This window comes from Lithobates pipiens, unplaced genomic scaffold (assembly GCF_037356315.1).
Source record: "Lithobates pipiens isolate NorthernLeopardFrog02 unplaced genomic scaffold, aLitPip1_a1.2 Scaffold_13, whole genome shotgun sequence".
Classification (NCBI taxonomy): domain Eukaryota; kingdom Metazoa; phylum Chordata; class Amphibia; order Anura; family Ranidae; genus Lithobates; species Lithobates pipiens.
The window spans coordinates 447,093,393-447,106,168 of NW_027507718.1; the positions used below are offsets into that span (position 1 = coordinate 447,093,393).

The following is a 12,776-nucleotide window of genomic DNA, read 5'->3' on the forward strand; positions in this document are numbered from 1 at the left end:
TTCCTTGTCCAAAAAAAGCACACCGTACTATATGCCCGTACCCTCCTCTTTGAAGAGGTTGAGCGGTGTCATATTTCTACTGGGGCTGCTTATTATGAAGGGCTCCCACCATCCCTGTGCTTTGCTGACATCCTCCTGGGGCTGTACCTCTGCTGTGCATATTATGAGGGGCTCCCACCATCCCTGTGCTGTGCTGACTTCCTCCTGGGGCTGTACCTCTGCTGTGCATATTTTGAGGTGCTACCACCATCCCTGTGCTATGCTCATTATGAGGGCCTCCCACCATCCCTGTGCTATGCTGACTTCCTCCTGGGGCTGCTTATTATGGGGGGCTCCCATCATCCCTGTGCTATGCTGACATCCTCCTGGGGCTGCTTATTATGAGGGGCTCCCACCATCCCTGTGCTATGCTGACATCCTCCTGGGGCTGCTTATTATGAGGGGCTCCCACCATCCCTGTGCTATGCTCATTATGAGGGGCTCCCATCATCCCTGTGCTATGCTCATTATGAGGGGCTCCCACCATCCCTGTGCTATGCTCATTATGAGGGGCTCCCACCATCCCTGTGCTATGCTGACTTCCTCCTGGGGCTGCTTACGGTGCAGGTGTCAGTGCTGTATATCACGGTGCTGATGTCCGTACTCTCTATCACGGTGCTGCTGTCAATGCTGTATATCACAGTGCTGGTGTTAGTGCTTTATGTCACGCTGCTCATGTCAGTGCTCTCTATCATGGTGCTGTTGTCAAATGACTCTATCACGGTGCAGGTGTCATTGATGTATGTCACGCTGCTGATGTCAGTGCTCTCTCTCTATCACGGTGCTGCTGTCAGTGCTGTATTTCACGGTGCTGGTGTTAGTGCTTTATGTCATGCTGCTGATGTCAGTGCTCTCTATCATGGTGCTGTTGTCAGATCACTCTATCACGGTGCAGGTGTCATTGCTGTATGTCATACTGCTGATGTCAGTGCTCTCTGTCATGGTGCTGCTGTCAGTGCTGTATATCACGGTGCTGGTGTGAGTGCTTTATGTCACGCTGCTGATGTCAGTGCTCTCTATCACGGTGCTGCTGTCAGTGCTGTATATCATGGTGCTGGTGTTAGTGCTTTATGTGACGCTGCTGATGTCAGTGCTCTCTATCACGGTGCTGTTGTCAGATCACTCTATCACGGTGCAGGTGTCATTGCTGTATGTCACGCTGCTGATGTCAGTGCTCTCTATCACGGTGCTGGTGTTAGATGACTCTATCACGGTGCAGGTGTCATTGCTGTATGTCACGCTGCTGGTGATCATCTCCTGCACCCTCTTCTTTGCCTACCCTGACCTTCCCTCTCCTCCATTGCCTTCATGCGCTCCACAGTCCTGAATTGTCACAACAATTTCCCATATAAAAAAAGAATGCTTGTAGTTGTCGATCCCAGAGTCACCTCATACATGTGTTATGTCATTGGCCATGTGGTGGGACTATGTTTGCACAGCTATTAATTATTTTGTGGCTGCAAATTTGACCTGTAGGTTTGCAAAGTTCGCCTCCCATTGAAGTCAATGGGGCCCGCTGCGAACGTTCCGGTTCGCAAACTATCGTTCGCGAAACGTCCCGTCGGAAGTTCGTCCATCACTATTCCTCGCATCACTGTCTTCTTCCTCGCCGTTGCTCGCTAAGAAACAAACAAAAAAAAAGCTGATGTTGTTGCAAAGCTGTCTTCCTCCGTTTTTATGTTCCCCACTGACCAGCGCCTCATATATAGGCATGGAGCGTGGCCATCCAATGACGTTGCCCAGAGAGCCAGCCTCTTGTGACATCACAAGAGCCGGGCTCTCCGGGTGACATCATTGGATGGCCACGCCCCATGCCTATATATGAGGCGCCGGACAGCGGGGAACATAACAGAGGAAGATAGCTTCGCGACAACACCAGATTTTTTTGTTTGTTTCTTAGCGGGTACTCGACAGCTGTGAGGATGAAGACCACACCAGGAGATGCTTGGCGGAAGAAGACGAAGGCACCTGGAGAGAAGACACCAGGAGAGGTGACATCTGGAGAGACGGCAGCTCAGAGCTATTTTACTAATAAAGGAATTGTCAAAAACTGCCTCTTGTTTTTTCTTACTTTTTACTGCTTTTTTGGTGAATGGGTGGGGGTACTATGTACCCGATACCCATTCACATAGGGTGGGGGGCCGGGATCTGGGGTCCCCTTGTTAAAGGGGGCTTCCAGATTCCGATAAGCCCCCTGCCCGCAGACCCCTTGTCCTCATCAACATGGGGGCAAGATGCTTTGGGGTGGGAGCGCAGAGCAAAGCACCCCCCCATGTTGAGGGCATGCGGCCTGGTATGGTTCAGGAGAGGGGGTACTCGCTTGTCCCTTCCCTTGACCTACCAGGCTGCATGCTCAGATAAGGGTCTGGTATGGATCATGGGGGGAACCTACACCGTTTTTTAGTTTCTGTGGAGGTTTCCTCCGAATCCCTACTAGACCTGAAGGGCCTGGTATGTACCTGGGGGGACCCCACGCTGTTTTTCTTTTGTAAATTTTATTTTATTCTTTACATTCAGCTGACAGCTGATGACTCATTGGTTGCTAAGCCCCCTGCTTAGAAACCAGCTATATACAGTCTTAAAATAAACACAAAACACATAAAAAAATTGCATCACAAATGCACCACTTGCATTTCTGGTGCAGCTCCATTGAAATCTATTAGTCGCAAATTGCAGGAAAAAAGTCCCAGACCCTTTCCAAAAATGCCCCGGCTACAAAACGCATTGATGTGAACTAGTACCATAGGAAACCATGTTAAATGGACTGTAGTTCATTTCTGTAAACTGCAAAATGCACTGAAAAACGCATAGGTGTGAATGTAAATTCCCTGCACGTACACAGACACATAAATACATATGCAGTATATGATTATATTCAATTTTACCGAATAGTACTTTATAAAACATGAGTCTTTATTGTCCTTTAATTCTCATCCAGATGTCACTTAGTAAATTACCTGCAATGAAGTTCCACAGACATATGCCAGCAGGACCTTTAATTGACCGATAAGGCACTCTCAGTGCATTGTAAATACAGAACCCAAGACTGATCAGAGCAAAAGAAATAGCAGTGCACAGGAAGAGGATGATGAAGACATGAAGAGCGGTGTTCAGCTGTTTCACCAGATCTGGGAATACTATAACAAAAAACAGAAAAGGGCAATTATTGTGTAATCCCGTCACTATGAACATAAAGTACAAATCACAAAGCCCCATAGCAAATTTTGATGGGACCCTCTGGCAACCTATCTCTGTGGTACCCAACAATTTGTATTGGTTACCACTGGATTATTTTGCATTCCTGATAGCAGCACCTTTAACCACTGCTATGCGATATCTCATGATAACAACTTTCTTTACATTGGTGAGCACTAACAGAGTGCACTTCTGTTGCATTGGTGATCATCATAGAAATATCACTTTTATACATTGGTGTCCATTGAAATGTATTATATATTATATATAATATTATATATTTTTTGTCAGTGCAAAGGCCACTGGTATGCTTTGGTGGGCTGTGCAACCACAGCTATGATATACTGTACATTGGCAGTTAGTACAAACATTCAAATGGCATATATTGGTGGTCAGTGCAAACGTAGAAAAAAATACCCTGGCGTTAGTGCTCAGTAAAAGGAAAAAGTGCCCCGCCATCGATTATCAGAAAAATAATGGATTGTGGTCAGTGGTTCATAGCAGGAAAAATACCCAGAAGTTGATTAACTAAAAATGGAGTGTGCACAGTCTGGTGCAGCTCTACATAGAAGCCAATCAGCTTCCAGATTTTGTCAAAGTTTAATTGAACAAGCTGAAGTTAGAAGCTGATTGGCCGTACACATGAGCAGAATTTCCATTGGAAAAATCTTGGATGGTTTTTCCAACAGATTTACACTCAAGCTTGGCTTGCATACACACGGTCACACAAAAGTTCTCTGAACTATCGACCGTCAAGAACGCTGTGATGTACAACATAACAACGAGCCGAGAAAATTAAGTTCAATGCTTCCGAGCATGCGTCAAATTGTTTCCGAGCATGCGTAGGAATTTTGCACGTCGGAATTGGTACAGACAATCAGAATTTCCGATAGGAACTTTTTCTGACCGAAAAATAGAAAACGTGCTCTGAATCTTTTGTTGGCTGCAATTCTGCCAGCAAAAGTCCGATGGAGCATACACACAGTTGCAATTTCCAACCAAAAGCTCTCATTGGACTTTTGCTGGTGGAATTTCCGCTCGTGTGTACGGGGCATTAGTATTCATTTTTAGTAGAAGACAAATATGTCCTGGCGAGCGGTAAGTGCAAAGTGGGAGTGAGAATTTTAGGTATTGTTTTGGTCAGCAGGAGGAAGAACACTGGTACCGCAGACCACTGTGAGAGATTGGGGAGCTAGGGGGCACTGTGAGAGGTTGGGGGATCTGCAACTGGCTAGAGGCTCTTAGGGGGTTGTGTGTGTGGGGTGTCACAATGGGAAGGCTGTGGTGTTTAATTACAACAGATATTTCATCCCGCATTACCAAGGAGAGGAAGTATGGGACTTCATTCCCTGGTGGGTGCCCATACTGATGACAGATCTACTGCTGCTCTGCATTAACGTGGTTTTAAAAAAAAAAATTCTAAAATAACACATGCCATACTCACCTCCTCTGTGCAATAGTTTTGCACAGAGCTTCCCCAATCCTCCTCTTCTGGGGTCCTCTGATGGCGTTCTGAGCTCCCTCTTGAGTTCCCCCATAGCAAGTCACTTGCTACATTGGCAATAGTAAGAAATCAATTTCAATTTGGACTGTGTGCATCTATTGATACACACAGTGCGGCTCAGCCCCAACCCCCGCCCATTCTCTGCGCATAAGATTTGATTGACAGAAGCAGGAGCTCCTGCTGCTGAGCCTTCTGTAAGAAGAGGGGAGAGAAGAGCAGCAATGCTCCACACGGGCACATCACTGGATCGAGATCGAGCCCAGGAAAGTATTTGAAGGGTGCTGGGGGGAGCTGACATGGAAAAGTTTTATTATCCTAAGGCATAGAGTGCATTAATGAATGAATGAATGAATGAATGAAATATTTGTATAGCGCACAATGCGAACTGAATCGGTCTAAAAATACCTTTTACCTTACAATCACTTTAGGGAAGGCATTGATCAACAATGCTTCCGTGTCATGTAGCAGTGCTTGGTGCACACTGCTTTACAAACCTTGTATAAAATATGTGTATTCTTTAAGCAAAGAAATATCAAGGTACGGCTCTTGCAATATGGGCATTTTTGCTGGGTTGAATTACCTGATGACTTATTATATAACTTGAAGTTGGCTATGGTACATTTGCCTCTCCATCACATTCTAGGAGCTGCGCTCTCTAGTTATATATGCTCACTATTAAGAATCCAAAAGACAACCATGATGTTGTCATTTGTAGAAAGGAAAAGTGCCCTTGGTGGAAAGTAAATCCAGGAACTTAGGGGCCCATTTACATCATTGTGTAGTGTTAATGTTAGTACGTTAATGCTTCATTTGAACGGGCTGCCTAATGAATCAAAAAGCACCAAAAAATTCAGCATGTCGTACTTTGCAGTAATGCATGCAGTAATGAATCCTGCCTGAAAGTCTATTGAGAGATGTGACCAGTGTTGGCTTGTTTATCTAATTTGCAGCAAATGCTAAATTAATGTGGTACTAAGGAGATAAATAATATGATGACTGATAAGATTAATGTCATCAGACAATTAAATATCTCAGTGGAAAAGGCATTCCATGTAAAAAGGAAGTGCCAAGAATCACATTTTAAATATTTATATTCATTCTCTATGATTATTAAAAAAATATGCTGCATACTTGGCTATGTTGCTTTAAATAGATTTAAAGTAGTTGTAAAAGGTAAAAGTTTGTTTTACCTTAACACATTCTGAAGTGAACAGACTCAGATGACACACAGAAATGAAACAAATCTCCCTACATAAGTTTTACATGTATATCTGCTGTCTTCAGCTTTATATACTGTTTAGAACATGCACATCTTAGAATTATAAAGTTGGATTACACTGGGAGACAGCTGATTGGAGGAAAGGCACACACCCCCCTCCACATAGGACAGCTCTGAAAGTCTCTGCCTGTGAGTAGATCAGACTTCTGCTAATCTATTTATAAGACCCACCCTGACACAAATTTCCAGGGGCTTTTATCTCCCGTGTCAGAGAACTTGTCAGAAGTTATCATGTTGATAACAGAAGAATGAAGCAGGAGAAAGCCATGGGACTTAGTGCTTTGAAGAGAGATAAGAAAACACTGCAGATATATGTGCCCAGCTCAAATTTCAAGAATCGGTTTTACATCCACTTTAAGGTTAAATAAAAACATTTTAACAGTATTCTCCCCCAATACTGAGCCCGATCTTGGTCCAGCAATGTGCATGTCTGCAGCAGCTTTTCTCCCTTCTCCTGGCTCTCATAGGCTTGGCTGAGAGCAGTGGGAGCCACTGGCTCCTGCTCCTGCCAGTCAAATTCTCTGAGCAGGGGTCTGGGCCGAGCCATGCTGTCTGTCTGAATAGATGCAAACAGCCTGGCTTGGGATCAAGCAGTGCCCCCATTGAACGTGGGTTCTTTTGAGGGCACTCGTGAGGGGGGGTGGGCAGGATAACAAAAGCATCGGTAGGGGACCCCAGAAAAGGAGGATCAGGGCTGCTCTGTGTAGAACCATTGTACGAAGCAGGTAAGTGTCATTATTTTATTATTTTAGTGAAATAAGTGGTTAGCTTTCCAATCACTTTAACCCCTAACTGATTAAATTTAGTTTGCTGAAAGCCCTGTGCACCATAATCAATTGCTGTACTTATTTTTACATGTAGCCATGATTGTTGGATGTTTTGAGTTACTTCTGCCTTACAATAATATTGACCCACCCTTACCAGTACCCAAATCACACCATGGCACAACTGGGAATGTTTCAGTGGGCTTTATTGAACTGCCCTAAAAGAAAAAAAGGGGTTAGAGAGCACATATAATAGATGGTTTATCATAGTACAACAGATATTTCCAGCAAAACAGAGTATCTTACAGTCCTAAGAGCCACTCAGGCTAAGGTCCTACTTAGTCATAGTCATTACTTGATAACAAAGTCCTGCCGGTGATGGGGCCCATATGTTGTAGTGTTGGTGCTCCCAGAAAGAAGCAAGCGGATAAAGATCTCGCACAAAGGTGGCAGTAAGTTCCAGAGCTCTAATGATTCCACCATAAGTAGGAAAATGATTTTGCCTGTATCCCTGGGCTCACCCCTCAAGCCAGCTTTCTTCTTCTTCTCTCATGCATTTTATCAGCAGTACTATGCGGCAAAAGGACCGTGATAGCTCATGTAGTCTTTGGAGATTTGCAGTAAATACGCATCCTTCAAATAGTACGGTGACCCCATCTATTCAAGTCCTCAGCCCTCTTCACAGCCTCAAATGCACATATACCACCTTAGCTCAGCAAGTGAAGCCTCTAACTTACCTCTGCACATATATCCCTCTCTAAATTTGACCCTTGACTCTCTGATTACACTCTGGTCACACAAGCGAGCTGCTGAGAGCCTGAGACTGCCACTCCACAGCTCAGAACTCCAAAGAGCGAAGAGGGAGAAGAGCAGAGAGCTGTGACTGACAGTCTTCAGCTCTCTGCTCACACAGAGTTTTGAAAAACAGGAAGTATCTAGGACACTCTTCATGATTCCATGGAGTATCTACAGCACTCTTAATAAATTCCAGGAAGTATCTGCAACATTCTATATGAATTCCAGGCACTAACCCAACACTTATTTTTTGAATCCCAGGAAGTAACTACAAACTCTTTATAAATCCCAAGATGTCCCTACAGATGTATCTTTGACGATCTTTATGAATTCCAGGGAGTATATAAGACATTCTTTATGAATTCTAGGGAATATCTACAAAACTCTATATGAATTCCTGGGAGTATCTTTGACACGCTTTATGATTCCAGGGAGTAACCACTGTCCCCTTTATGGATTCCAGGAGGTATCCGCAACATTCTTTATGACAATCAAGAAGTATCTATGATATTTTTTATCAATCCCAGGAATCAACTACACCATGAATCCCAGGAAGTACCTATGACACTCTTTATTATTCCAGAAAGTGTTTACGATACCCTTTATTAATTCCAGGAAGTATCTACAACACTCTTTATGAATCCTAGAAGTCCCTACAGATGTATCTATGACGATCTTTATGAATTCCAGGGACTATAAGACATTCTTTATGAATTGTAGGGAATATCTACAAAACTCTATATGAATTCCAGGAAGTATCTATGAGTGCGACGCGCTTTATGATTCCAGGGAGTAACTACTGCCCCCTTTATGAATTAAAGGAGGTTTCTGCAACATTCTTTATGAAAATCAAGAAGTGTCTATTATATGCTTTATGAATCCCAGGAAGCATCTACAATACTCTTTACGAATCCTAGGAAGTACCTACGACACTGTTTATGATTCCAGGAAGTGTCTACGATACTCTTTATGAATTCCAGAAAGTATCTACAACATATATACAAAGGTGCAGTGTTAATCAGCATGAATATAATATAGATGACATATATATATATATATATATATATATATATATATATATATATACAATTACTCTGTTATTAACCGTGCATTAACATAAGAAAAAGCATGAACAGAAGTGAACATGTATTCAACTTAATCCGTGAAATAAACACTAATTAAATACTGTATATCAATATTGCAATAAAAAATTAATAATAAATGAAAGTCCATAAAAATTCAAACGTGAAAAAAAGGAAAAAATACGTAAATAAATTTCAGTGTCCCAAAGGCATATTCCACAGGAAGGGTAGATGCATGCATAAGGAGAGCCAGCTTCCCCAAGTCCTCAAAGCGTAGACACCAAACAGTAGAAATGGCTGCTTACCAGAGTATGTTAGCTTCAAAACTAATGGAAAAGCCAAGCAAGCCTTAGGGTAAAACTTCCCAAACACATCCACATGGGTGATGGAAATCCTGGCGTGCTCCCAATCAAAATCTCACTCTCAGTGTAGATATATATAAAACATAAAGGCTCATAGCATAATACTGTATATAATTATAACTAACTATAGTTTATGCAGGGAGCTCCTCACAAATTTACTTGACAGGGGTAGTTATCCTGGTTGATTGATAGAGATCCATTGATTTCTCCCTAAGTTTGGCCTTGTTGCACTTTTCATCCCCTTTTCCACTAGGTGGCCGGGTACTTGGTGGTATTAGATATGAGAAGGGCAACCCAAGGTCAAGTTATGGATATATGGGGTATCTCAGCCAATTGGCAGGGGTTTTCTTGAATCCCTTGTCCTGCTGGGAGGACCTATATATTTGGGTGGAGTCAGGTGATCTGTGTTCTGTGCCATCTGGACGGCTGTCTGGGTGGATGTGTGTTGTACACCCCAGGCTGCTGGGCCGGAGATTAGGCCTATCCTGGGGGCATCTGGCTGCCAGGCTATGTGAGGGCCTATCCAGACGTAAGAGGGCAGCCCAGGGTTGGGATTGTGGCTTGCAGTCCAACCAGAAGTGATGGTTCTGCCGGGAAGGGAATCTATCGTGGTTGGAGGTAGAAGGGAAGCTGTTGCCACAAGGGACCAACCACCTTTACCAGGAACCACAGTGAGTAACTGAAGCAAGTACCATAGCAGCATTCTCATTGAACAGGCACGGTGGAGAATCTGGAAACTTCAGGTGGTGATCAAGTCAGGGACCCAGCCAGCAGAGGTGACGCTTGCAGAGCAGCCTTGTGGGTCAAGCCAGGGACCCAGCCTGTTAGCAGGGGTGAAGCTTGAGAAGTATCTGGAGTGCCAAGCTAGGGACCCAGCAGTGAAGCGTGGGTGACGCTTGAGGGAGATACCACTGCATTGCTTTGAGGAGCTCCAGGGATTCAGAGTCAGTGAATCAGAGGATACAATGATAGACCAGGAGCTCAAGGGACTGAAGAACTACAAGTAGAAGTTGTAGTGAAGCTGAGAGAACTGTTATGATTTGTGTTAGGAACTGTTAGACTGTTACCATAAGAGACAGCAATCCTACATGTACAGATGTGGTGCCTTGCAGGGTCCTTTCTCTTTACGGCTGTACTCCTGTTGAAGTCTCAGTGTCTGCCAATTGACACTGCAACTGCTTAAGGGTGTCCTGGACCTAACCATCTTTTCCTCATAAAAGAAAGACTGTAAAAGAAATAAACATCTCTTTTGCATTCAAGAAGTGTCTGGCGCCCAATAACTTACGCCTTGCACCAACTATGCCTCACAACCCACTACTTACAGAAGGATGTCAGCTATCTTTTGGCCTTAGAGGTTCTTATTAGACTGGAAGAAGCTAAAAACTCTGCTACATAATGTATTTATTATAAATAAAAGAGTGCACTCACATATTCCGTGTTAAAAAGAAACGTATATATGGTAGAAGTTAGCTGCAGCGATGGCCATCACTGGTTCACACACCATAGAAATGCAGTCCAGATGCGTTTTTGATTTGTTACGGTGCATTTTTTTTCCCTCTTTTTTCTTCAACTTTTAAGAAGGATATGTGCATTCTGGTGGGTTTGGGTGTGTTTTTCCGATATGTTTTACCATGTTACATTACAGTACAGTGGAAACAAATGCAGCGTGTTCTACTCTTTTTTGCTGAATTACACGGGATGCGTTCCAGATGCTCTTTGATTCTTAACAGTGTGTTGTTTTAATACGTTTATGGTGCATTTCCCCCCCTTTTTTTCTTCACCTTAAATAAGAAAATGTGCATTTAGGTGTGCTCCAATACATTTTACCATGTTCTAATACAGTTCAGTGGAAAAAATAATGCAGCATATTCTACTTTTTTTTGCTGGAACGCACTGGAACTGACCTCACTAATGTGAACTATGCCATTGGAAACCATATAACCTACTATCCATGCATTTTTGGTGCAGAAAAAAAAATGTGGTGTGAACCATCCCTTAAACCCTTGTCAGGTTTTTCTTTGCCCTCAATACTTTATTGAGAAAGATGTCTCTTTAACAGCAGTACCCTTATCTTCCCTGTGCATTTCTATGCAGGAGGGGCGTGTCGTCACCAGTCTGATCATTGGAGGAGAGCAAGCTGAGTTCCCAACACAGCCAGAAAACTGACCATACTGTGCTTTCATGCTTAGTTTTTTTTTAATAGGAAAGCAAAGGGACAGACAGGATCACCAAGGATTTCACACTGAGGAAGTAATACAAAGAGAACAGGATACTTTTTCATACAAGTACATGGTACAGCAGGCACATATCAGGAATATGAAATGCTGGGCTTACATATTCATTCATTCGTTTTACAAGGATTTAGAATTTAATTATACATTTACCTTTAAATGTAAACGTTCGTTTTCCCAGTCCACACTGCCTTACTTTGCCACCTTCGAAGAGCCCGTAGTATATGTCCCCGATAAACTTCACCAATTCTGGATCTGAAGCATTGACCAGGTCTACTCCAGTCTGACACAGAATCTTCCCAGTCATCCATTTCTGAGTCGCCATGGCAACAATTATCAGCAAAAAAGATGTAAAACTACAAGCAGCAGCCAAGGAGAATATGGTTTTCTTGAAGCACCCGGGCATCCTAAGCTGCCATGCAGCAACAATACCACTTGTTATCAGCCATGCATATTGCCATATGTACACCCGTGTGATATTCCATTTTCCACCACAATTTGCCTGGCTTTAGTATGAGGATCTGGGTTGATATGCAGGACTTTCCGTGACACAGACTTCATGCAAAAGGGCATCTTGCAATGAAGATCTTCAGGTGAGAGACACGCAGGTGTAGTCTGAATCCTAGAGGCGGTAACCCTATCTCCAGTGCTCTGCTAGTGTTTCATAGAACTCTTTCATTGTCTTCTCTTTAAATACTCAGGTGACAGCCGCCTTATACAAGCACCAGACTTTCATAGGCTGCTTGTTTACTTAGCTAGGCAAAATCCTATTATTTAGTACAGGTAGTGCATAGTAGTTTTGGTTGGTTTTTTATTTTTTTATTTATTAAAATGTGCTTTTCCCCAAGGATGCTTGAGCCTTCCACAAATACCATGCTAAAATGCCAAGCCACCTGGGAAATTCCATTGTGGGTGAGGCTAGAAGCATTGGATTGTAAACTGCTTAGTATTGGGATAAAAAAAAAAAATGTTAATACCATGCTAGAGTACAAACAAATAAGAAACTAGCTGCAACAAAAACCATCAAATATCTCTACGGTGCAAAATAAAATAATAAAAACATACGTTGCGCTCAATATGAAAAATCAGACAATAAGTGACATGTAGTGCAATGAAATTACTAAATAGTGAACATTAATAGCACAATGCATAATGTGCATATGCACAAAATAGGAAAAAATTGATTGTGACAAAGGAAACAAAAAATAAAAAATAAAAATAATAAATAAAAAATGAGTCTGTTGAGGTAGTAAGTTCCAACTATTGCCCACCTTCACCAAAGGAAGAAGAGGGGAAGAAGGAGAAGGATTCTCAGTCTGAAGAGAAAATCCCACTATGTGTGTGGGAACCCTTACCCGAAATTGGTGGACCCCCTCAAGAGCAAGGTTGTAAGCGCAAGCAGATTATGCCCTCTGCGGGGACTAGTAGATCTCCAGCACCTCCAAAATCCACCCAGCGGGACTCAATGGAGCCAAGCACACAAACACTCCAATCTGGGGATATACGCTCAGCCCCCGATCAGCTG

At 43.0% G+C, this 12,776-nt stretch overlaps 1 protein-coding gene across 1 annotated transcript in view; it reads right to left on the reverse strand.

Annotated features, from left to right (window-relative positions):
• Nucleotides 1-11,838, reverse strand: part of CLRN2 (clarin 2) — a 29,219-nt gene extending 17,381 nt beyond the window's left edge. Inside the window, exons 1-2 of the mRNA XM_077478613.1 lie at nt 11,405-11,838; nt 2,997-3,176 (exon numbers count right to left, since the gene is read on the reverse strand). Coding sequence (XP_077334739.1) covers nt 2,997-3,176; nt 11,405-11,657 — 433 coding nt within the window. The 5' untranslated portion in view covers nt 11,658-11,838. The remainder of the gene's footprint in view (nt 1-2,996; nt 3,177-11,404) is intronic.
• Nucleotides 11,839-12,776: the final 938 nt, after the last annotated feature.